At 43.1% G+C, this 26,890-nt stretch overlaps 1 protein-coding gene across 5 annotated transcripts; it reads right to left on the bottom strand.

Moving 5' to 3' along the window:
- Positions 1-856: 856 nt before the first annotated feature.
- Positions 857-26,605, bottom strand: GYG2 (glycogenin 2). 5 transcript variants are annotated; one of them, XM_048493622.1, is made up of 11 exons: positions 26,379-26,598; positions 25,536-25,697; positions 19,113-19,254; positions 13,646-13,835; positions 12,759-12,921; positions 11,020-11,146; positions 9,972-10,194; positions 8,981-9,112; positions 8,210-8,317; positions 7,585-7,632; positions 857-5,600 (listed from the first exon to the last, which is right to left on the bottom strand). In XM_048493622.1, the coding sequence occupies exons 2-11, from the start codon at positions 25,540-25,542 to the stop codon at positions 5,439-5,441; spliced, it is 1,302 nt and encodes a 433-aa protein (XP_048349579.1). In that variant the 5' UTR covers positions 25,543-25,697; positions 26,379-26,598; the 3' UTR covers positions 857-5,438. The 5 variants fall into 5 exon arrangements, with proteins under 5 accessions (XP_048349579.1, XP_048349581.1, XP_048349580.1 ...); XM_048493624.1 differs by having other exon boundaries at positions 13,646-13,820; positions 26,379-26,595; XM_048493623.1 differs by lacking the exon at positions 26,379-26,598 and adding an exon at positions 25,832-25,989.
- Positions 26,606-26,890: the final 285 nt, after the last annotated feature.

Here is a 26,890-nt window from a genome sequence, read left to right on the forward strand (position 1 = left end):
GAGGGAAAGGTAAGTTAGCTGTGAGGCAGGACACATGTGTGTAAACAGCCACTGTTTCCTACAGCTCATTTATAAAAGGTGTGAAGTCAGTCTGATTTGATGCCACAGATAAGTAAAAACATTTCTCACGCTTCTGGTTTTATAATCATTATCACAATAACCTGAAGGCAGAGCCAGCTGCTCTCTCTGCTATCACTGATGTAATCAGTGAAAAGGTTGGAAGAGGGAGTAAAAGTTGCTTGGACAATTCCATATGTCAGTGCACAAACCCTTTCACACAGTTTCTACAAGCAGCTTTGAATTTGGTAGAGAAACTGCAGATGTAGTTTGGCTTTCCCCATTAAGTTACTTGCATAATAAAAACAGCTGTTCCACCAGTAGCAGCAGATCTCTGAACCATGACCCTAATTTTGAAGCAAGAAAGAATAACCACATTGTTTTAAACACCCTCCAGAAAATCACTTCTGCCTTCCCTTGCCTTTATTAACACCATTCAATGCATAACCTTGTTTATCCCAGTTTATCCCAATTCAAAATATGTAAACAAAGACCCAATTATTTTAATGGTGAATACTTAAGGTTAAATAGCCCCCCAAAAATCTAGGTAAACATGCACATTTTTACATCTTAATATCATGCTGCTGTATTAGAGAAGTTCTATAGATAATTGAGCTCTATAACACCAATCAAGTGATCTATCAGTGTTTAGGATCTCAGAATGATTCCTCAGAAAATCTAAATGTGTGTTCTAGTACAAGGCCAAAGCAGTTTACATTAGTAACACAAGCAATAGACACCACACACAAATTCCAACAAAATTAATTGGAAAAAACAGGCAATGTGGAAATCAAGATGATTTTTTTCATTTGAACCATTTAATAAAAATGCAAATAAAACTAATGAGTGGAACACAAAGAATGTCCCATTATTTGCTAGGCTTTAGATATTTACAAAATCACTATTTATTCACACAAGATTAGAAAGTATACATGTAAAATGCAGATATTGACAGGGAACACCCTTGTAGTTCCCCCTTGAAGCTTTCAAAACTAAATACGGTATGTATCAACACCTACTTAAGGAATCCATTTCTATTAAATAATATTGGTCAGTTTACAATCTGACCTTTCTAATTATGAGACATCCACAGTAAGAGGAAGAATATACGTTTTAGTAGAAATTATCTTAATATGTTTCCAATTAGATAGTGGGTAAAATATATTTTCTTGTCTTGGCAATGGTTTCATATTGCCTATATATAGATAAATTTACAAATGAAGTTTGCCTATATATGGATAAATTTACAAATGAAGTTTCTAGTAAGAATTATCCCAGAACCACACCAAAGGATATTGTATCTTCTTCAATAAGTTCATTCCATAAACTATCTCTATCATCAAGGATCTGTTAAAGTAATAAGGGTGATAGGTGATAGTCTTGTTGGCTCAGAAAAAAAACATGCAGAGAGGAAAATAATAATTTGTTTCAATTCCATCCCTTTTGTCTGAAAAAATATGCTATCATCTCTGTTTTCAGTTATGTGTAGGACTATATATGCAATTTAAAACATATGAGGTTCTAAGTTTACAAACAGCTAGGTCTCTTCACAACTGCCCCCAAAGTAATGGGGTTAACCTGCTATATAAATAGGCCAGTCCAATAGCTGTCAAAAAATGGTTGTTCTACAATGTAATGTTTATTGATGTTGTTATTATCTTGTTATGCACTGCCCTGAGCCTTTTGGGGGAGGGTGGTATACAAATTAAATAATAGAAGAAGAGGAGAAAGAAAAAGAAAAGAAAAAGTTTCACAGCAACTTACACGATGATATGAAGAACTATATAAGCATCATTTATAGGAAGTTTCTTGTTTCAATAAGCTAATTAACCAGAGTCTCTAGTACATTTAATGGTAATTTAGCAAGTGTTTGACAAAATTCAGATAATTTGTATTCATTTTTTAAACAGAAAAAGGTTCATTGCCCTGGGACCATTGTATCAATTTTGTTCACCGGGGAGGGAAGGAGCAACTTTCCCTAAAGGTTCGTGAGAAGGAAACAATGGAGATAATTCAGAACCCACGTATGGATTACTGCTATAGTCTTATGCTGCTGTCCTGGCATTCTCTCTCTCTCTCTCTCTCTCTCTCTCTCACACACACACACACACACACACGCGCGCGCAGAGTGTATGAAATGAGCCAAAAGACAAAATGGCAGGTCTTTGTCTAACTTTACCTTTTGCCTCAACATTTATTCATTCAAAAATGTTATCTTGTCTTACCCTTCATTCCAGGCAGCGTAAATAATGAAACACATTAAAACATACGCAATTCAGATCACCACTGAAACATCACAGACCTGTTTAAAAAATCTCATTACCCGACGAAACATGCTTTATAGTTATGTGAAAAAGCCCTACCACAGAAGGCTGCCATACTCACAGAAAATTGCCTGCAACAAAGCTCTCCATTCCATAAGATTGCTGCTATAACACAACAGGAACAAGATTTTGCCCTGAAGGTCTGCCCATGGCAAATGGAATTGTATTGCATAGACAGACTGGTAAGAGGTGCAAACAGACTCGCAAGAGGACCTAGGTTGACATTTGGATTATTCATACCAAGAGAAGTGATACGTCAGTCTGGGGATCCTTGATCTTGAAAGGGTTGATGGCGACAACCAAGCACATAGGCAGCCAGTGAAGCCCTTTTAAAGCCAGCTTACAGTGCATATGGCACCAGCATCTAATAAGAGGCAAGAACCTCAATTTAGCATTAAGCTTCTTTTATCTTCAAGGGCAGTCCCATTTAATGCTTCCTGCAGTAATCCAAGCAGGAGGTTACAGAAATATGTAATAGCAAGATTGACTGAGGATCTGATTAGACCACAAAGGAAGCTAGATTGGGGGAAATGCCAACTAACTCGCTTTTAATGAGTGATCTGGGACTCACCTTAAAAAAATAAGGGCTAGGGTAAAAATTGCCTTCCCAGCACTGTGCTACAGCAAGTAGGGCTTCAACATGTCCTCCTTTCCATCCTGCATGTTTTCACTAGGTAGTGGGACAAACAGCTTAACCTCCCCCCATGACCATTTTAGAAGGGGATGCTGAAGCACCTCCTGCTAATATGTAATGTCATGCTTGAAAGTTGACTTTGCTTCCACATTCTGTTTTTAAGGCAAGTCTCAGGTTACACATTAAACGCTAGTTGGTTTGAGGTTTTCTCTGACCCAATTTGCACTTAATGTATTACTTAATCAGGCCCCAAGTCTAGAAAGGGAAGACAATTTAGGAACTAAAAGTAGATGGGGGGAAAATGGGGGGACCATCATATCCAAGACAGGAAAAGTCATTCCCCCTTTCAGTCATCCCCAGTCCTTAATCATACTGAATGGAAAAAGGGAAGTGATGCCATTCAGTTCCTATGCCCAGTGGTAGAATTCAAATAATTTAACAACAGGTTCCGGTGGTGGGAATTATAATAATTTAACAACTGATTGTTTACAAGCACCATTTTAACAACTGGTTCTGCCGAAGTGGTGCGAACCTGCTGAATCCCACCCTTGTCTATGCCACCACACACTCAATTTGCCCAAAATAGGAAAGACTGGATACAAACCTATAAATATCCAAGGAAGAGTTGGATGGAGAAGGCTTTTTAAAGCAGTGGTCTCAGCATTATGTTTTACATTCTTAGGAAAATTATCTTCTACCAGTGATGAGTTAATTACCCTAGCTAAAAGGAATCTCAACTTCTAGCAGAATTTAGTTAGCCAGGAAGGGCAATGATCCATTTTTCAACTGTGGCTCACAACTCCAAGTATCCTGTCCCCAAGCAGGGATAGCAATTCAGAAAGAGCTGACAGTCAGTCACTGAAGCATAAGTAATTTGACACAAGCTTGGGGAGGGGAAGAGGGATGATGATAACAAAGATGCTTCCAGGTGGCTCTATGGGCTCACTGCATGCATATGGTCTGGGGATTGCCGGATTCCAGTGGATCTGTATCAGTCTTCTACACATCAGTGCTTCATATGTGGTGTACTGATAATGACCTGAGTCTGGTCCATTCTGCATAGCACAAAGAAGACATTTGTGGGCGATCTTAAAAAGACAAAGTGCCTCTTTTCACTCAGCACCCCCCCAAAAATGTCCAGGGAACATCTTAAAAAGAGGCAGCTTTCTGGTGTGCTTTCCAGACAGAAAAGGTGTCAGAGAAGAGAAGAGGCTGGTTCCCATCTCTGGTCAGTTTCACCCTCAACTTGCACCTGACATTTTGTGAGCAGCTGAAGGGATTCTCCCAGCCATTTGCTGAAGATTGCCCCAGGCCGTTTGCTCTGCCTACTCTGATTCTGTGTGTCCCTTCAGGCCAAAAGGTGAATAGTTGTACTCAGCTGGTCCTGCTGATGCTGGCAATATATGGTTTTCCTATTTTTAAAAAAAGTTCAATGAGCTATCTCCGTAGCTATGCAGACAGAATACGAGAATCTTAACTGCTCGGAACATCCATCTACCAGAGATAGACAAGTCTTCCAAGTGACTAAGATTCCTTTTCATGTCCAAGATCTGTACTCCAGCCCAGTATTATAGGATATAATACTTGGTTTAAAACAGTTTCCCAAGCGTGACTTTAGATGAAAGTGAAAGAACATTTTATGAGGCACTGTGGTTTAAATACATTTGTATTTAAAAATGCATAGGTAATCAATAGCCTCTATGAGAGAAAGTATGATATTGGTTTCCAAATGATGCTCACTTTTATAAAACAGAAGTTGGTCCAACAGAAAGAGCTTTGTCCAAATGCATCACATTGAGCAGAAGACAAAGCAAAATGAACATGGGTTGGGTGGAAGCAGTATTTGGCAGACTGTGCAATCAGGAACTAACAACAAGATCTTGGTTGCATTTAGAAGGTTCAGAGTTCATTATCCGCCATCTCCAGTTAAAATGTTCCCAGGTAAACAGGCCAGGTCTGATGCTACCTGCAACCCTGGAAAGCTTATGCTAGTTAGGAGAGACAGGATGAAGCTATGATCTGATTCAGTAATAGGCAGATTAATAAGCCTATTGTAATTCATTTTCTGAGATAATGTACTGCCACAAGACAGATGCACCAAGTATAGCAATTTTTAAGTGTTTTTGGGTTTTTTATGCAAAACAGCCAAGGGCTTACCCTAGAACAGGGGTCTGCAAACTGCGGCTCATGGACTACAATTCCCATGTTCATGGACTACAATTCCCATCAGCCCCTGTCAGCATGACCAATTAGCCATGCTGGCAGGGGCTGATGGGATTTGTAGTCCATGAACATCTGGAGAGCTGCTGGTTGCAGACCCCTGCCCTAGAGAGTTTTACATACATGATTTTGCTGTAAGAGCACAAATGCAAGAGCACAAATGCTGTAAGAGTGATTTTGCTGTAAGAGCACAAATGCAAGAGCTACAATAAAAAGGAATCCAATTTTTTCTGAATGTTTTCAAAGGCATCCTTCCCGAGGTAGTCAATGTGGCCTTCTTCCCATTTTCTTCGTTGGTCTTCTGCACTTGGAGGGTCTGGTTCTGGTTGAATAGAAAGTTCTGAAACAGAGCTGGTAACTTCTTCCTATGCAGACCAGCAAAAACGGGATTCAGAAGTTCAGATCATATTACTTTAACTCAGTGGTGGCAAACCTATGGCACTGGTGCCAGAGGTGGCACTCAGAGCCCTCTCTGCGGGCACACATGCACAGAGTTTGTCATCCCCCCCCCCCCCACACACACACACACCTCTAGGCTGGCCTGGGCTGCTGAACTTGATGTGCTTGCACCTCAGCGAGCAGAGAGGACTCGGCTGGCAGGCCTGGTGCATGTTCCAGGTGGCTGCTGCCGGGGGGCGGGGGCAGAGATGATAGAGAGGCGCAGAGTGGCGAATGTGCAACTTGCTGGAGGCTACAGCAGGCTGGCCCCTGCTTGAGGGAGTTGTTGAGGTTAAATTGCTGCGTTGGCACTTTGCGATAAATAAGTGGGTTTTGGGTTGCAATTTGGGCACTCAGTCTCGAAAAGGTTCGCCATCACTGATACAATGTCTAAGTCAGAAAGCCAGTTTTAATATACTAATAATGCAAGCATTGAATCTGCAGTTCTCTGAACTACCTGAATATACACATTATTATAAAGGGCACAGAAGTTTGGCTACCCAAGAGGGATCTTAGTGTAGGAAGGGGGAAGTGTGCGGATTATTTGCTCTGAGTGACTTACAGAAACGTAACTACACCATAATTTTGTATCTGGACTTCAAAATACCTCACCAAGGTTAAAATCCTGATCATGCCTTACTGGAATTATATACCATAAAAACTATATTGTTATCACTACATTTAATAGTCAACATGGCCAAATCTGTGGATATTTGCTGGAACAGACAAGGCAGAGAAAAACCCCAAGTTTGCAAAAAAATCTGAAATCATATATGTGTGTGTATAATACACACCCAGGATGTATGTTAAAATCCTCCAAAGTGATAAAAACGCCTATAGCTATAAGAAACAAATGCCCTCTGTGACCCCTATTAAGCAAACAACAGTATGGCCAGTTGAAGCCTTGGTTTTTGTCAGTAAAAGGCAAAGGGGGTAAGGGCCCTTTCCAGGGCTGTTTTCCCCTTTGAAGGAGGATACAGTTTGTTCTTGTCGCTTGATTAGGTATGAATGTTACGTGGATCGTTTTTTAAAACTACTATTAGCTACTCAGAGTCCTCTAGTGGAGCCACACAAGTTTTAAAAACCACTCTAAAAACATTAATTTTATTCATTATACCCCCAGATCAGCTTATTGTTCTCTCCTGCTCTATTTTTCCTCACAATAACCACCCTATGAGGCAGGTTAGGCTCAGAGTGTGACTGGCCCAGGCCGTTTCTGCACGGCCAGGAGGCGCCCCCACGCCGGCAGGAGTTCTGCCGGCGTGGGGGCGGGAGCCTGCTCGCACGCAAGCGTGCGAGCAGGCAAAGGGGAGGCCGGCAGACGGCAGGCGGCTCCGCACGGAGCCGCCTCTGCGCCCTCCCCCGCCCCACTCACGGTGTCCTCCTCAATTAAGCCTGCGAGGCGATTAGCCCAGCCGCCACTGCCCTCCGACCCCTGGAGGTGGGAGGACAGTGGGTGGGCCGAACTCGACGGCTGGCAGGCACCGAGTGCGAAGCGAAGGCTGGCGGCAGTGTCTTCCGGCCCGGTAGCGGTTCGCAGCGCCGCCAGGGAAGATGTCTCCCTCCCAACAACAACCCTTTAAAGGGTTGTTGTTTTAGAAGCGGTATTGACCGCCCTGCTGCGTTACAGCAGCGGCCTGTCTTGAGAAGAAGGCAATGACCTGGGGCGCCTTTTGGGCGATCCGTCATAAATGGGCCGTGCAGAAACGGCCCCAATGTCACCCAGCGAGCTTCCACGGCAGAGTGGCGATTCAAATACTTTTTCTCCTCTGAAGTCCATATGGGAACAAGAATTTTGTAAACCACAAACCAAATGTTTTGTCTTGAAGTGGGGGGGGGGGGCTTCCCTTGCAGTTCCACATCCCAAAAACCAAGGCTGGCCCATCCTGGAAAAGGGGAATTTTTTCTTACCTGTGTATTCTTTTTTTCACAGATGTCAGAGTAGAGTGATGTACCCACCTGCAAAACAAAAAAGGGGAAAATATAATGAGGTGTGTTTCATTAGGACACTGGGGAGGACACTGAGGAGAAGGACACTGAATTAAAGTTTATAGGGATGACGACTATTTTCTACAGTTCTTTCTTTAGGCATATGTTGTATTACATTAACCTAGTCTCAATTTGTTAGTCTCCCCCCTTGAAGCACAGTCTGTATTCTGTTTCAAGCTCACAGAACCTTTATTGTAGAACGAGCTGCCTGGGACCCTGAGACACAGCCTCAGCCTCTAGGAAACCTGGTGCAGTCCCTTCCTTTAATGCCACTTGCAAGATGATCTTGCCAGCAAACAAGAGCAGGAACTTTCCCCAAACCCAAGACTTCCACACCAGCATCAATGAAGATGGGAATTTACAAAACATTCAATATGTTCTGTGTTCATTATTTTGAAGATGGGACAACATAAACGATGGTGTAACTACACAACTGCTTTTGAAAACTATGAATGAATATAGATTATACTTGTATTAAAACCAAAGTTCCAATAAATTTCAGATACATTTTGGCACAAAAAGTTTCCCATAAAAGGAGTGCGTTTACCATTTCTACAGTGTGCTGAAGGCCTGGCTGCACATTGGGCAGTGTGGATGATTGGCAGGGCTCAGCAACTGTGATATCAATAGTGCTCTCCACTTTCTGTACAGGTTGCTGAAAAATAAAACCACAGCTTTACGTTTGGTTACTAATCTATTGTTTTGGGGAAAAGGAGAGATAATCAGTGTTTGCTTTTAGCACAACTTGAAGCCTTCTGTAGCTTTTGGTGTGTTTTACTTCAAAGTTAAAGTAGCCTTCAGGTTTACTAGTCCTGTTTAAATTGGCTCATGCCTGATTGTTCCAGATACTATGATGGATAAGAGCACTGTGACTATAGCATGATTTTCAGGTTAAGTACACTTAGGGCTCCATATAAAGGACCCCTTAAAGAAACATGTTAAGAAATTGGAGGTTCCCCCTTAACGTAGAAACACTCCTATGCAATCATAAGAACATGGTTTTGTGTAAATGTTATCAGGATTAGACTTCTATTCTCACTCTTAGCTAAAGCCACTAAATTTTAACACAAAGTATTTTATTAAAAGTTATTACTGTGTAAATTCTAGTTTAATGCCATTTCTTTGATAAGGAAACTTCATTTTTTACTTTACAAGATTTTAAAAAATTTAAAAAGAGATTTGCAAATGAAGATAGATGAAAATTTTTATCAAACCAATGTTTAATGTCTGAATACACAGTAACGGAAGTTTTGAAAGCTTTCTAAATCATGACTGTACCCGATTAGCAGAAAGAGTGCAATTTTTTTTGAAAACTTACAGTAATGGCAGAGAATTCACCACATGAGTCTACAGTAGTTTCTATTACATATTCCGTATTCACTGATGTAGACAAAGGATGGCTAGAGATAAGAGCTCCTTCAAATTCAATTTGATTTTCACTCAAATCAGGCTAACAAAAAAAAGTGTTGTATCAGCAAAAATACTCAGCATTCTTTTCTACTATACATCATGCTTTATTTCAAATGGAAAACACTCTCTTCTGGCAGATTTTAATGTACACACATTCCCCCATCAAACTCTTGAGAAAAATAGTTTTTGTTCAGAACAACTTGTTCCAGAATGTGACTGGGGCCCATGGCTGAGCTCTTGTCCCTTGGGAAACAGTGGCATGATGATAGGCACCAATAATCAGATGTGCAATCCATAATCAGGTCCTGCAACCCAAGTGATATGGGAAAGCCAAATGCATTCTCACCTCCATAGCACAGTTGGAGCAACTTTTTAGTTGAATTATAATACATTTGTTGATTCATTCTTTATTTGCTGATATTTTATAAGGTTTTTTTAAGTACTGAAAAGGTCAGAGGATAGTTATATAATTATTTATTTCCTTTCCACATATAAAGACGATAGGCCAGAGCCACTCACTACTCTCATGAGGCTCTCTGACATGCCCTCTATGGCTCTTTGGAGCCCCCTTCATCAATGAGGTACTTGCCCCGTGATCTAGCAAAGCGGGATATTACTAATGTAGACAATATGATTCTACTCTTTGTTTTGGATGCTAACCCATTCCTTACTTCACTGCAGAGGGTAAAATTACAAGCTCATTATACATCTACTCGTACAGTTTAACAGACCTATGGTAATTTTCCAATAAGGACTTAATACTTGCGTTACTTAAAAAACTAGAAGCTGCATAAGAACATTATTCCCTGAAGTCCCAGCACAGAAAATCACTACACATAAAGATCATGAGGCATGCAATGGAACAAAAAAGAACATTTTTCACCATTAAAACATATTACCTTTTCTTTCCGGAGCGCCAATTCATAGGATTCCTGCACTTTTTTCAATAAGGGTAATATTGTGGAACTGTACATCTCCCACCAAAGTTCCAGAAAAGAACGCTGACTTTCAGACACAGAGGCCGAACCATCCTCTGTAATTGTTTTTGTTTGAGGATTATATTTATAGTTCCAGGGCTTTGTTGACCCCAAGAAATGGACTATCTTTGCATCCTTGCCAAAACTGTGATGAGAATACAGGATTTTTAAAAAAGATTATTATTATTATTAAAGAATAAGAAGTTGGATTTATATCCCACCTTTCTCTCCTGTAAGGAGACTCAAAGGGACTTACAATCTTCTTTCCCTTCTTCCCCTCTCCAACAAACACCCTGTGAGGTGAGTAGGGCTGAGAGAGCACCGAAGGACTGTGACTACCCCAGGGTCACCCAGCTGGCATGTGTTGAAGTGCACCAGCTAAGCTGGTTCACCAGATAAGCCTCCACAGCTCAAGTGACAGAGCAGGGAATCAAACCCGGTTCTCCAAATTAGAGTGCACCTGCTCTTAACCACTACACCACACTGGCTCTCCATAAGCACCATAACCACTACACCATGCTTGCTCTCCATAACCACCATTTAAAAACCTTGAGCAGATTGAATAATACAGCTTAACTTGGGCTCATAACAACCTAGAAGCCAAGCAGAGTTGGTAATGATTAATAATATGGATGGCAGACCACCTAGAAAGAGCAGAGCTGTTGTTCACCAATTGCACCACATACACTCATCTCTTGCCTTTAAAATCCCATGAAGCGTCACTATCAGTCAGTTGCAAGTTGACAGAGCCTAATTACTATTAAAATGATAACAAAAAACGTTTCATCCATGCTATGGCATAATGAAAAGTCATAAGATATCAGGACATGATCCAACCAATGGTAAAGCACAAAATATCACCCAGGAGATAGAATGGTTACACCCACCTTGTTGGCTATGCATGTTTGTGCTACCTGGAATGCAGCTATAGACTACCACAACCAGTCACCCAGTGTATTTCTATACTTACTATCTGAACGCAGGTGCATAAGTGTAGACTGCACTGCTGCTCATATTATAGAGAAATGGCAAGTGTTTGCTAATATCCGTTGTTGCCCAGTTGCTGAAAAAGTTATTTAATAGTCCTTGATCACCTCCTGAAGAATTGAAAACAAGAGTATACAAACTATTACATAAATTAAAGTTTAGTATTCAAAGTCAGATTTACTCCTGCCGATTGAACAATGTACCTGCCCCAAGTTCCCAAACGGAGAAGATGCAAGTTTCAAAACACAGCCCTCAGATCTCTGCTCTCAGATAATCAAACAACCTAGAGAAACACCACCAGATTTTTTACAATCACCTTTCCTCAACCAGTTTCCTCTTTTCCTCTTACCTACGTGTACACATGGCTGCCCTATACCAAATCAGACTACAGGTCTATCAAGTTCAGTATAGTGTCCTCTCACTGGTCAAAGCTCTTTGGGGTTTCAGGTAGAACGGTCTTTTGAATCATCTACTACCTGATCCTTTTAACTGGCAAGGATTGAACCTGGAACCTTCAGCATGCAGAACAAGCACTCTACCCATTACACCATGGCACTGTTTTGAAAAAAAGTTATACTTAAATGCCCTGGGAAACATAAGGCCTATGTACACTATATCTGTGATTGCACTAGAATGGTGCTATGATACCAAACCTCCATACAGTGCATTAGACTCAAATACCAAATAAAAAATAAAGGATGCTATCCAGCTCAGTTGAGAAACAAGGCTGTGGATGTGTACTTCAAAGAAGTTTCCTGCTGGAAGTTTTACATACAAACGAAGCACCTTTTGTCACTTGGTTGCTGCAAAAGCAAGTAAAAAAATGAAGCAATACATTTCCAGCCGGAATGGTGGACCCTGATAGGGATACAATACAAGCACGTTACACCTTGAAAAATGCACAGGCTTCCCAGCATGAAGCTGTGAGCAGTCTGGAGGTGTACACTGCAGTTTAGTCATGGCAAGAAACAGCACCATCCAGATATGTTTCATGGCTAAAATGCACAGCAATCTATGATCATTTTCATATAAACTATATATGGAATGCATAGATGGCTGTTAAGTGATTCGTACACTTTAAAGAAAAAGTTTTCAAACAAAAGTCAACAATTGCCATTAAAATAAATGCTTTCCATTTATTTGAAAGTTTTTCCTCTGACTAAATATACAAAGATGACAATCTAAGCTGTATTTGACCAGATGTCTTGCTATATTTGGAATGAGACAAGTGAAAATAAGAGAAGGAGTAAAGACTATTCAGCAAAAGTGAAAGAATATGTTTAAGCATCCGTTGAAACTCCCATCAACACAACAATACTTCCGTAGTTTGGAGCACTTGACAGGACACTGCTAAGAGGCACCCTTCTTGTCTGATGGGAGCCACTCACCACTTCATGGGGGCTGAACTAGCCTCCAGAAAAGTGATACCTCCCGCAAATGCCATTTTGTGGGGGCACCTGCTCCCAACATTTCAAAAATGCCCACAGGCTCAGTAAGATCAGGAGGTCCATATTAGACTCTGAAAGGGCAGAAAAAGTGGTACATGCAAGTGGTTTTTTCCTGTTTAAAAGCCAGTTGTTTCACTTTTGTACAGCTTAGTCCCATACTAGTATCTGGGGGAAATTTCCTATGGTACCACCAGCATTCTAAAGTGGTCATCCCCCAAAGCACTCCCACAAGGTAAACCTTACTTTAACAAGAAGCAGGTCTGATAAAGCTTACCATCAAAGCTACCACACTCATTTGCAAATTGCAGGAGGAGGTTGAAGGTTTTCAAAGAAGGGCGGAAGACAAAGACCCCACTGTTAAAGCAGTCTGGCCAGCCAGAATCAGGAGCAGCTGAAAGTTCTTCCCGATCAAACAGCTCATCAACATTGCAAAGTACCTATGAAGGACATGAGAAATTTGATTTATAAGACTTACTTGAATGGCTGAGGCTAATCCAGTTTTCTTGGATCTCAGAAGCTAAACAAGATCAGCCCTGGTTAGTACTTGGAAGGGAGACCATCAAGGAAGTGCAGGGTTGTAATGCAGTGGCAGGCAAAGGCAAACCACCTGTTTGTTTCTTGTCTTGAAACCCCTATAGGGACACCATAATTGCCTTGCAACACTACGGCTTTCTACCCAAGAAGGACATGAAAAATCTGAAACATAAGAAAACTGCGCTGTACACACTCAGGAATCCAGCACTCTTTATTGGTACATACTGCTGCATTACCTTTCACTACTCTTCGTTTGTCTTTTTCTCAGAATCTATATACTCATATGGTTTATTTTCCTTTTGTACTGAAGGGATACATATTCATTCAAGCTGCTCAGCCACTGACTTTTAACTGTTAGCTCAGTTGCAGAACAGAACATTCTGTAGATTTTTATGGCTACTTTTTATACTGCAGTTGATAGGTAAAACCTGTAATAGAGGGCTTGTTCATGAAGATGTGAATGCTGCATGACCTGACTTCCCCAGTTCTACCATAACTCCCCATGACAATCAACAAAACAAAGCCTACAAAACCTTGAACACGTTACAAAACCCTTCGGGGGTGGGCGGTTTATCAAACTTAATAAATAATAAATAATAATAAGCTTTCTGGCATTGCTGTTCTTACCAAAGTGTCTGCATCCAAGAAGACACACTTGCTAAACTGAGTAAGGGTCCAACAATGAAACTTTGTAAATGTTACACCCAGTTCTGGCCTCTTCAGCAGAGCCAAGCACATCGCATCTTTGCTATCAATTTCATCCACATCAACCACAGCATCAAACATGTTACTGAGGGCAGCCCTGAAAAACAGAAGACTGGAAACCTTCAAAGGTCTTCTTTAGTCATCAACAAAGTTTCTGATATTTAAAATTACAGCAGCTGGAAACTGTAATAAATTTTATTCATTTGCAAGGTTCAGAAAAACCACAAAAGAAATAAACATGTAGGAACAACTGAGGGAAGCTTGATTTCCTCAGAGAAATCACTTCCTATATTCCTTGATCATTCATGTAACTGATCATCCATCATGAGAATTTCAGAAACTCATTTCACTTCAAATACTTCAGTGTACTGAAGTGAATGACATTATAGGGATTTTCTGTAGTAGATGCCTGATGCATGAGAAGAACATAAGTGCAGCCTTCCTGGGCTAAAAGAGAAGTTGGTCTAGTGCAGCGTTTTGTTTCCAGCAGAAGTCAACTGTAACGAACTTGCCCCACCCTGAAGGGCTGGCGTACAGCAGGCCAAAGGGAGAAGGCCTTAGCAACAGCCAGAAAAAGAAAAAAAAAAGCTCCACAAGGAGAGAACCGACCTGATTGGCTGAAAAAGGTCCAGTAACGTTTGGCAAGAGCTAGGGGGAGCCAGTGGGTTTAGAGCACTGAGAGGAGAGTTGAGTTCTGATCGGAATTCCGGTCAAAGGAGAGAGCAGAGGGAGAGTCCTGGCAGAGAGGAGTCTGTCCAGCTCTCTGGAAGAAAAAGGAAATTCTGTGTCTCAGCAGAGTTGGCTGACAGAAGTCCAGTCCCCTGTCTAAGCGGTGTATGCTTGACAGAGAGGAGGAGCCCTGACTGGAGTGCAGATTAGCGACGCCCTTCCAGGAGCTCTGGCCAGCCTTTTAAAGACTGCCCAGACCTATCTAGTCTGCCTTGCCCTGTGTGTATCACCAGAATCACCAGTCTGAGAGAAGCCAGTCCAAGAGAGCAGTGCTGAAGCCATATAATGGGACTAGTGCACAGGAGAGAGGGAGGCCAAGTGTGCCAGAATCTCCTGGGCTTGGACTGTGTGTGCTTAGGTTGTGGGACTCAGTGGGTATTGGAGCAGTGAGGAATAGTGTCTGTGTGCATAAGGGGGAATCTCTATTAGTTCAAAGCTAAATCTTCCCTTAAGAGACACCTGCGGTGTGTCGAGGTGCATATGGAATCTGAAGTAACATCTTAAAGACAAACTTATTCTAGAAACCAACAAGCTGTTAAAACCTCTCCAGTTTACCTGAGAAGCCTCCCTTGTTAAACCATGAAATAAAAGTTTTCAGTTTTTGTTCATTATAAAAACCTCTCCAGTCTTTATTATTTGTCTGTCAGTGTCTGTGTGTTCCCCCAGTCAGGGTGGTGTCCCCTTTACGTTACATTGGTGGCAGCGCAGAAAGCAGAACTTATATATAAGAGCCTTTCGTTACATTGGTGGCAGCGGCGGGAACCGAGTAATATCTAGATCCAGTCCCAAACACGCAAAAGAAGACCCACTTTATTCGTTTTTCTGATTTTGTGAGGTAAAACTGTGAAATTTTCTCCTCACAAATGGCACCACCTAAGACACAAAAGACAGCTGGTGAGGGAAAAGCCCCAGAGAGAGGTGATATTGAAACACCTAAAGAAGATCCCTTTCAGGATTGGGAGAGCATGAAACTGAAAACCTCGGCCAGTATAGATGCTGAGAGTTGAGAAAGCTAAAATGGCTTCTGGAGTTGAAAAAAGAGAAGCAAAATTAGAGGCTAGAGTGAAAGCTGGAAATGAAATGCTTAAAGGTAGAAATTGAGAGAATAGTTAAGTTCACAGTGGGCTGAAAGGGCCAGAGAAAAGAAAGAGAGTTTAGGAAATGGCGGGAAATCATTAGAGACAAACTTATGACAGGCCATGAGGAAGGGACATGTTTGATTTGAGAGTGAGGGAAATGAGGCTCAGAGCAGAGCTGCCCATCCCCCCCCACATTGTTGTGGAGATTTCCCCTCAGCAGATGATAAAATGTGAATAGTTTCCAGTGGTTGCCAGTGAGTACCAGATGAACTGGAGGGAAATCTTTTCCCCCAAATGCTGATGGGAAACCCTCAGGAGAATGGCACCCAGAAGATGCAGTTGGGAGTGACAACGCCAACCCCCCCTGCAAGGTGTGTGCCTTACTTAGCGTTAAGAAGTCCAGGAGGCATGTGAAAACTCACTGCGCATGGCTTTGTGAACCAGGCTGAGTCTGCAGCAGATCAGAGTTGCAGATGGGCCGGTGTTCATGTGCTGACTGGTGCCAAAGAAGACCCAGAGGCAGGATGAGTTCCTAGAAAAAAGAACTAACAAGAGCGACAGCTGAGCTTGCTGACCCCAAAGCTACCAAGGTGGTTCCAGTTCAGTGCCAGGCGTAGTTCCAGAGGTGGAGGCCTGAGGTCAGTTGCCAGCCCTCCCAGCGTGCTCCAGCGGTGCAGCTGAGCAGCATATCGCTCCTGCGGAGAGCAATGATACCCAGTGAGATCGAGAGCCCGGTTCCCTGTGGGAGGAGAAAGAGGAGAGGTGGTTAGCCAGCGCCCCAACGCTCCAGCGTGCTTAGCCATTGCAGCTGAACAAACGTTCCTCTTGAGGAGCTGACGTACCGGAAGAGGATTAAAGCAAGGCGCATTCCTGTGAGGGAAAAGGGCTGGCTAAGAAGACTGCCAATGTCTGCCTAACCAACTTTAGCTTGCTGGCAGGAGGTTCCAGTTCCTGAGGCGGATCCAGTATGCAACAAGAGCCGGGACATTGTTGTGCAGGACTTGTCTTGCGGACAGTGCAGATCTGTGGAAACCACCAAAATGAACTGAAAGCAGCAGCAGCCCCTTGAACCTCAACAGGTGGAGTCTTCCCAGCAGCCAACGGAGAGGACTGGTTGTGAAAGCCCAACATTGCAGCTGCCCAGCAGATAGAGCGAAGTTGAAGTTTTGAATACTCAGACCTCAAGAGGAAACTTGAGGGGGACGAGGGGGGGAGGTCCAATCTGGTATAAAAAGCGAAAGGGTCCTGATATGTATTATTTGATGTGTGTGTGTTCTGGTGGAGGGCACTGTAAGAAGGCGATGCTTTATGATAAAATGACGAAGCCTTACCACAAAGGAGGCATAGAAGTGGTAAAAGAAAGCCAGGAGGTGTAAAACCTCCAAGCTTTTGATTTGGCAGGAAAGATGAAGTTTAGAAGGAAATTTACCGCTTGCCTAATGGGGTGACACCATCCAAATTCACCCACCACACTCCAAAAGACAACTTAACCTTGCCATGAGTGAGCATGGAATGTCCAGCTAGAAGTTTGGATAACCACTCATGAGGAAGAGAAGCCTTACTGGAGGGATAAAGGGAAAATTTACCCACTGTGCTTAGAGCACCCAACCAGTAAAGACATCTGAAGGAAAAAAAAAAAGGTAACAGAGGATGTATGTAAATAAAAAAATTGCTGAGTTTAAAAAATGCTTGTTGAGAAATATATCACGGTATTATTGCTAAAATGTTATTGGATGTATAATATAGGATTTATGAGTAAGTTTAACACCATGGTAAGAATGTTTATGGTAGAGTGAACTTTAAGGTAAAAGCCGTAAATGCATTTGAAAAAATGTAGAAATTTTTTTTTGAAAACTGTTTAGTTTTTTGGATAGCTTTGATGTGTAAGCTTTTATTTATTAACACATTAAGCTGCAACGAAGGCTTGTAGCCCTGCGTAGTCCTCAAGAATGTTTTAGGGAAAGGGGACATATGTAGCAGTGAACTTGCCCCACTCCTGAAGGGGCTGGTACACCGCATTGGCAATGACCCAAAGGGAGAAGGCCTATAGCAACAGCCAGAAAAGAGAAAAAAAAAAAGCTCCACAAAGGAGAGAACCGAGCCTGGATTGGCTGAAAAAAAAAAAGGTCCAGTAGTAACGTTTGGCAAGAGCTAGGGGGGGAGCCAGTGGGCTTAGAGCGCACTGAGAGGGAGAGTTGAGTTCTGATGGTCGGTCAAGGAGAGAGCAGAGGAGAGTCTGGCAGAGAGGAGTCTGTCAGCTCTGGAAGAAAGGATTCTGTCTCAGCAGAGTTGGCTGACAGAAGTCCAGTCCCTGTCTAAGCGGTGTATGTTTCTTGACAGAGAGGAGGCCCTGACTGGAGTGCAGATTGGCGTGCCCTTCAGGAGCTTGGCGGTTTTAAAACTGCCCAGACCTATCTAGTCTGCCTTGCCCTGTGTGTATCACCAGAATCACCAGTCTGGGAGAAGCCAGTCCAGAGGCAGTGAAGCCATATTAGGACTAGTGGGAGAGAGGGAGGCCAAGTGTGCCAGAATCTCCTGGGCTTGGACTGTGTGCTTGGGTGTGATCAGTGGGTATTGGAGCAGTGAGGAATAGTGTCTGTGTGCATAAGGGAATTTATTAGTTCAAAGCTAAATCTTCCCTTAAGAGACACCTGCGTGTGTCGGGGTGCATATGAATCTGAAGTAACATCTTAAGACAAACTTATTCTGAAACCAACAAGCGTTAAACCTCTCCAGTTTACCTGAGAAGCCTCTGTTAAACCGCAAATAAAAGTTTTCAGTTTTTGTTCATTATAAAAACCTCTCCAGTCTTTATTATTTGTCTGTCAGTGTCTGTGTGTTCCCCAGTCAGGGTGGTGTCCCCTTTACGTTACATTGGTGGCAGCGCAGAAAGCAGAACTTATATATAAGAGCCTTTCGTTACATCAACCATCTGGATCATTTCACTTCAAACATGATCCTCTGAAGATGCCAGTCACAGATACAGGCGAAATGTCAGAGGAATGCTATTGGAACATGGCCATACAACCCAGAAAACCCACAACACCCTAGTGATTCCGGCCATGAAAGCCTTCAACAATACAATGATAAATATATAGTTTGACCAAGTCAGGAAGACCCTATCATTCTGCAACAGGAAGTCTGGAAAGGAATCAGAGGGAGAAAAGTGAAGATGAAATATACAACACCCACTGTAGTATGGAAGGCTACAAATGTTACATAAACCCTAGACTTTGAAAGAAGAGTCTGGAACTCACTGCTAGGATCAAAAACTTTATGGTGATGTTTTGCAGTTGAATCAGCTATGAAGGTACCTTGGCCTCTGCTCAGTTCCAGGACAAGAAGTGGTTACAAATACAGGGTCACAAGTAGAAGGATGCTTTTCAAGAGAATTAAAACAAGCTTGCAACAAGAAAAAAATAATCCATTCAGCCACATGGAATTTAATTACCCTGACTAGCTGGGAATTACAGTATCAATTCAATATGCTGTAAACTGTTATTTTGCAATCGTGTAATTGCATAATTCCCATTTCTGCCTCATTGCCGTCATGTTAATTGCATCTGGGAATGTGTTTTTACCTCATTGCTTTGGAGACTTGAGGTGTAGTTAGTACTGCCAGCATTCTGGATGTCCTGTGTTTCCTCAAGGACTGCCCAAGAACCAGAGCACCTTTGCAGTAAGCATCATTGGTACCAAGGGTCACAAATGCCTGGTCTATCACTGCAAAGAAACATTCACAACAATCATTTAAGCACAACATAAGAACATAAGAACATAAGAACTAGCCTGCTGGATCAGACCAGAGTCCATCTAGTCCAGCATTCTGCTACTCGCAGTGGCCCACCAGGTGCCTTTGGGAGCTCACATGCAGGATGTGAAAGCAATGGCCTTCTGCTGCTGCTGCTCCTGAGCACCTGGTCTGCTAAGGCATTAGCAATCTGAGATCAAGGAGGATCAAGATTGGTAGCCATAGATTGACTTCTCCTCCATAAATCTGTCCAAGCCCTTTTTAAAGCTATCCAGGTTAGTGGCCATCACCACCTCCTGTGGCAGCATATTCCAAACACCAATCCTACGTTAGCGTGAAGAAGTGTTTTCCTTTTATTAGTCCTAATTCTTCCCCAGCATTTTCAATAGATGCCCTGGTTCCTAGTATTGTGAGAAAGAAAAAATTTCTCTCTGTCAACATTTTCTACCCCATGCATAATTTTATAGACTTCAATCATATCCCCTCAGGCGTCTCCTCTCCAAACTAAAAAAAGGAGTCCCCAAACGCTGCAGCCTCTCCTCATAAGGAAGGTGCTCCCAATCCTTCAATCATCCTCGATTTGCCCTTCTCTGCACTTTTTTCTATCTCTTGATATCCTTGCCTTTTGAGATGTGACCAGAACTGAACACAGTACTCAGTCTCTTTTGGTGCGCACCGTGTGCTATATAAGGGCATGACAATCTTTGCCAGTTTTATTCTCAATTCCTTTCCTAGTATCTAGCATAGAGTTTGCCTTTCACGCTGCCATGCATTGAGTTGACATTCCCATGGAACTATCAACTAAGGCGGCCCAAATCCCTTTCCTGGTCTGTGACTGATAGCACTGACCCTGTGGCGATGTATGTGAAGTTTGGATTTTTTTGCCCCTACGTGCATCACTTTACATTTAAATACATTGAACTGCATTGCCATTTCTTAGCCCACTCACCTAATTTATCAAGGTCGGCTTGGAATGCCGCCAATCCTTTGTGGTTCTTACCACCCTACATGTTGGTATCATCTGCAAACTTGGCCACCACACTACCCACCCCGCTTCCAGGTCATTTTATGAATAAGTTAAGAGCACTGGTCCCAAGAAAAGCGGATCATGGGGGACACCACTCCTACATCTCTCCATTGTGAGAACTTCCCATTTACACCCACCCTTTGTTTCCTGTTCCTCAACCAGTTTTTAATCCATAGGAGGACTTCCCCTCTTATTCCTTCATTGCTGAGTTTCTCAACAGTCTCTGGTGAGGAACTTTGTCAAAAGCCTTTTGGAAATCCAAGTAGACAATGTCCACTGGTTCCCCCTTATCCACATGTCTGTTTACACACCTCAAAAGAACTCTAAGTAAGTTTGTAAGACAGGACTTGCCTCCTACAAAAGCCATGCTGAAGCTCTCTCTCTCTTCCTCAGCAGAGTCTTGCTTTTTCTACATGTTTTATAATTTTATCTTTAATGATAGATTCTACTAATTTACCAGGAACAGATGTCAAACTGACTGGCCTGTAATTTCCCAGGTCCCCCTAGACCCTTTCTTAAAGATTGGTGTGACATTGGCCATCTTCCAGTCTTCAGGGATGGAGCCTGATTTCAGGGGATAAATTGCATATTAATGTGAGAACATCAGCAATTTCATGCTTGGCAGGCTCTTTAAGAACTCTTGGATGAATGCAATCTGGGCCAGAAATTTGTAGCTTGTTGGTTATCAATATGGCTGCCAGAACTTCTTCCTTGTCTACCACTAACTTGGCTAGTTCCTCAGTTCACCTCCTAAGAGCTTGGTTCAGGTGCAAATTTTTCCTCACCTCCCTCTTGGGTGAAGACAGATGCAAAGGAATTCATTCAGCTTCTCTGCAATCTCCCTGTCATCTTTTAGCACACCTTTTGTTCCTTCATCATCTAGCGGACCTACGGCTTCCCTAGCTGGCCCTGCTTTTGATGTACTTGAAGAACTGTTTGTTGCTAGTCTTGATGTTAGCAGCCATCGTTCCTCATAATCCTTTTGCCTCCCTTACAGCAGCTTCTCTTTTGCCACCATTTGTGTTCTCTCTGGTATTCTTCATCAGTTAAGTTGGACTTCCATTTTCCTAAAGACATCTTTTTTTTCTAATAATTACCTCAACCTCCCTTGTTAACCATGGTGGCTTTCTTTTGGACTGGCTGCCTTTCTAACCTCACGGAACACATTCCAGCTGAGCTTTTAAGACTGTGTTTTTAAATAACCTCCAAGCACCTTGGACATTTTTGACTCTCTTGATTTTCCCTTTCAGCTTCCTGCTTTTATCCCCTCATCTTTGAGAAATTTCCCTTTCTGAAACCGTCTTAACTACATTAGTAGTTGTCACTTGTTAGCATGCAGAGATACTATCGGCTTAGCATTGTAGTGGCTGTTCCCTATCGGCTCAACAACACTGACTTCCCGCACCAGGTCACTAGATTTTATACCAGAATTAGATCTAGGATCATCTCCCTGGTTGGTTCTACAACCATCTGCTCTAAGCCACAGTCATTTAGCATATCCAGGAATGTTCTCTCCTTACTATATGACCCTGAACATGCATTTTTTCCAGTTTATGTGGGGATAGTTAAAATCGCCCATTACCACGACATTTTGCTTTGTTGGCCTCTCTAATAATTTCTTTTCCATCTCAGAATCCTCTTGTGCACTTTGGTTGGGGGCGATAATATATTTCCTAATGTTAAACTTTGCTTCACCTGGTATTGATATCCACAGTGCTTCTGTAGCAGAATCAGCTCCCCTGCATTGTCTATTTTATGTGACACTATGCTCTCTTTGATGTAGAGGGCCACCCCGCCCCCCAATATCGCCCTGTCCTATCCTTCCCTGTAGAGCCTGTAACCTGGGATAACAGCATCCCACTGGTTCTCCTCATTCTCCACCATGTCTCTGTGATGCTGCTATATCAATGTCCTCCTTCAAAACTCTGTACTCCAGCTCCCCATTTTAGATTGAATGCTTCTACTATTAGCATAGAGACACTTGTATACTCTGTCTCTGTCTCTTAACCATAGGATTTATGTGTTCCTTGCCCTCTAGCCTTTGGTGACACTATGCTTAACACATTGCTATGCTCCTGCTTGTATGTGGTTGATTTAGAAAAACCTCTCTCTGTGTCTGCATCCCCATGAACTCTGTGACCGAACCCGAAGTCACCTCCAGCTCCTGTCGTGGCTTTCCCCAAGGATCAGTTCCATGCCACCTTTTTTTAACGTTGGCCTTGGCAGCCTGGTTCCTCTTTGGTTAATATGAAGCCGTCCCTTTTGTACAGGCCTGCCTTGTCCCAAAAGGTTCCCCAGTTCTAAATAAAGCTGAAACCCTCTGCCTTACCACCTTCTCATCCCGCGTGAGACCCTGTATCTCCGGCTTGCCTAGCTCTCCCTGCGCGTGGAGACAGGTAGCATTTAGGAGAATGCCACCTTGGGGTCCCTGGATTTTAACCTTTTCCTAGCAGCCTAAATTTCGCTTCCAGAACCTCCGGCTACATTTCCCAATGTCATTGGTACCAATGTGGACCACAACTGCTGACTCCACCCCAGCACTGTCTAACAGTCTGTATCTGGGCGGCGTGACATCCGCAACCTTCGCACCAGGCAGGCAAGTCACCATCGGTCATCACGCCTGTCACAAACCAACTCTCTATATTCCTAATGATCCGAATCACCCACTACAAGGAGCCCCTCCCGAGGGGTATCCTCCAGTCACGAGAGGATATCTGACCACCAGCTAAGGGGTCCCATCTAAGGGAGCATCTTCCACCACCTCAGACTGGCACCCTCCGTCACCAGACTCTCATTCTCCGCTGACATCTGAAGAGATGTCACCTTGGGAGTGGGACCTGGCTGCTAGGTCCCGAAAGCCTCGTTTGTTGCTTTTCTGCCTCTCAGCTTCTCCAGGTCTGCCACCTTGGCTTCAAGAGAGCATGTTCCTTAGGTGCCAGGACTCATTACGGGCACACCCGACTTCTGCCCTGAAATGGCAGATAGTCATAGAACGACACTCAGTGCGAAACACTGGAAAGCCGGCTATCCCCTGCTGGCTTCCTGTCTTCCTTATCTAATTTTGTTTAGATAAATTCCAAATGCACTAACAGTGTTACTTGCTCCCTCATGGTTTCTATACCTTCTACTATCCCATAAAATATGTTTTTTTATTTGAAGTAAAACACCTCTCTGTATGGCGTTGGTATAGCATTATTATTCCAGAGACTAACTGAAAAGATTTAAAAATGTAGAAGCCCACCTTCAGCACTAACTGAAAGATTTACAAATGTGACCCCACCCTTCAGCAGCTTCACACCAATCAGCGGCCCTAGGACAAGGGGAAAAGAAACCCCCTGTTTAAAATACACTGTTTTAAAAGATGTGGCTTTGAGAAAAGCCCTCTGTCAAGCTCCTCAGCCCTTTCTGGCCCACTGCTGTCCTCCACTGCTCCTCTTCTCTGCTGGTTCCAGAGACTAACTATGAAGATTTAAATGTGGCTACCCTTCAGCACTAACTGAAAGATTTACAAATGTGGCCCACCCTTCAGCAGCTTCCACCAATCAGCGAAGAAACCCTAGGACAAGGGAAAAAAGAAAACCCTGTTTAAAATACACTGTTTAAAAGATGTGGCTTTGAGGAAAAGCCCTCTGTCCAAACTCCTCAGCCCTTTCTGGCCCACTGCTGTCCTCCACTGCTCCTCTTCTCTGCTGGTTCCAGAGACTAACTGAAAAGATTTAAAAATGTGAGAAGCCCCACCCCTTCAGCACTAACTGAAAAGATTTACAAATGTGAGAAGCCCCACCCTTCAGCAGCTTCCACCAATCAGCAGCCCTAGGACAAGGGGAAAAAAAGAGAAACCCCCTGTTTAAAATACACTGTTTAAAAGATGTGGCTTTGAGAAAAGCCCTCTGTCAAGCTCCTCAGCCCTTTCTGGCCCACTGCTGTCCTCCACTGCTCCTCTTCTCTGCTGGTTCCAGAGACAACACAGAAACTGTTAGCTGGGCAGCTTGTTATCTCACCCTGCTAGAGAGACAGGTTGCAGTTTCTGTTAAGAGTCTATCTATGGGCTCCCATGAGAACTTCTTTGGCTACCTAAAATTCCCTAGAAGGAACCAAGTTCCAGTCTGAGATCTACCAATGCAAATTTGATGATCAGATCCTCAAACAGCAGATGTGATTAAATGCAGATAGTCACCAGGTCTCACTATAAAGAAACAGAGCAGTAGCAGATAATCCTTAAGAAAATGAGCCAACTGTATCTGCCTACAATTCAATACCATGATAATAAGCTCCACCATTTTACAATATGTTCCAAGGACAGCAGTGGGGATATCACAACCAATGCCAAGTCAATCATCCTCCCAAGCAAGTCTTGGGTACTAGCTGTAAAGAAAAAAAAGTCTATTGATGGTGTGTGTGTGTGTACATAAAATGACATAAAGTCACAGCCAACTTAAGCTGACCCCATGGCGTTTTCAAGGAAAGAAATTAACAGAGGTACTTCACCATTGCCTGCTTCTTTGTAGTAACTCTGGACTCCTTAAATAATCTCCCATCCAAGTACTAACTACAGCTAATTCTGCTTAGGCTTCCAAGGTCTAATGAGATCAGGCTAGCTTGGGCTATGCAGGTTAGATGGTACCATACACCAAAAAGAAATACAGAAAATATACAAAAAAAATTATTAACGCCTGCTTGAGATGCAAGTCAAGCCTGAGCACTGTTAAGAAAAACACTTGGTGGACCTGTGAAAATGTTAAATTTTACCATAGGAGAACTATTTCTTTTATTCGGTCAATTATTCAGTCAATTAGTTACAGAATTTCTTTAGAGCCACTAATAGCTCTCCTGTTCTGAAATAAGAGATAAAAAAGAAGCACAGAGTTTTAGTTATGATAAATGTTTACTTCTGCAAGAACAGTCTTGGACAGATTTGGGAAGCATGCACAAATTCATTCAGTGCCTGAATGGAAATTGTGGTGAACCACAAATCGTAAAAGTAGGGTTCTAAAATGATTCTGGCATCCTTCAAGTTTTAACAGAAATCTTTGTACATGGCAAAAATAAACCACAAACTTTTATTAAAAAAATGAAGTGTTCCTGCTCAGGTTGTTCAAACCAAATAATGAGCATACATCCCACTTGCTGAACTCAGCATAATGAAAATTACACCTTGCAAATAAATATTTTTCCCACAGGTTAACATAAAAACGGAGAGCAGAAGGAAGGGGGAAATCCACTTACCAGGCATCTTTTAAGCTGCAGCTATAGTAAAGCCTATGCTACAGACAGAGGGATAGTAGTTCTGCAGAGGGGGAGGGAGAAATTCCTGCAGCGCTCCTGACTTGTTTCTAACAGGCCCGACTGAGTCAACAAATCAGCAGTTGGGATTTGCTTCTTTCTTCCCTGCAAAAGACGAGAAGTGAATTATATTACACATCTCCAGGTCTCCGGATTCAAGCCTAGGAAGCTCATCTACGCGTTACTTTTTGCCGCGACTTCCTTGAGGGAGGGAAGCGGGGGCGTGGGGGGAAGGATACCTGATATTTCTTATTCTTCACCCCCCCCTTTTTACTTTAGAATAAAGGGGGGGGGAGGGCTTCTAACAATTCCATATAAATCCTTGCAAAGCAAAGCATGCGTGAACGCGCACATCCCTCCATGTCACCCTAGCAAATTGGGTCCAACAAGTAGTTTCATGTTCCCTTTTCCAGATTTCCTTAGCAAACCGTTAACCATTTCATCACGACCGCTGTTTTTACGTCTCTCAAATACGGCACAGTTTGCTAACATATTTGCAATAGAAAAGCCGGGGGGGGGGGGGGGCTGCCAGCGGAAAACAAGCTATCAGAGACGTCGCAACTGTTACAAAGTCGGTGCAGGGAAAGCGGACTATTAACAAGGAATGCAGCAGTCCCCGTTGCATTTTTTTTCCTTGCAGGAAGACCCACCACTCCTTCCTCAGTCCATGCTTAGAGTATTCCTGTCCTTTCTTTTATCAACCCTGCTATGCAGTTCCTTGCTGGAAGGAGGACAGCTGGACGGTATTTTCCTGTTCGCGTAACGCCCCCCCCCCCCCTTACAAACCATGCAAGCGCTTTACGAGGGCACTCGGAGAAGACCACGCCGAGCTGTGCCCTCCATTAGGTCCTCCGTCCACCCTTGAGGCTCCATATGCAGCTCAGCCACCGAGCCACGGTCCGGTTGCTTCAGAGCTGCCGCCACCAGCCCACGGCGCGGAAAGCCACCTTTGGGGCTCTGGAGGGTGGGCGAGGCTCTCGGTTCATTGGCCCTGGCGCGGCACCTCCTTCGCCAGCTCTCCCTGCAAGGGCGCTGGAGACGCCCCGACATTCTTGTCGTTGTGGGCTGTGCGCTTCGCTGCAGAGACGCAGGGAGAGGTGGTTTGCGAGACAGGGGCAGGAATTACGATCAAAAGACCCACTGATTTATCTTCGCTTCTGCCACACGGTGTTCAAGGAAGTATTTGCAATCCCAGATGGGCCGGAGGAAGTTTGAATCCCTATAGGGGCAATTTGTTTACAAATCCTCCTTTCTCTGTTAATGAAACACGCTGAACTGAACCTTAACCTTGTCGAGGG

The sequence above is a fragment of the Sphaerodactylus townsendi genome, linkage group LG04, assembly GCF_021028975.2.
Source record: "Sphaerodactylus townsendi isolate TG3544 linkage group LG04, MPM_Stown_v2.3, whole genome shotgun sequence".
Lineage (NCBI taxonomy): Eukaryota > Metazoa > Chordata > Lepidosauria > Squamata > Sphaerodactylidae > Sphaerodactylus > Sphaerodactylus townsendi.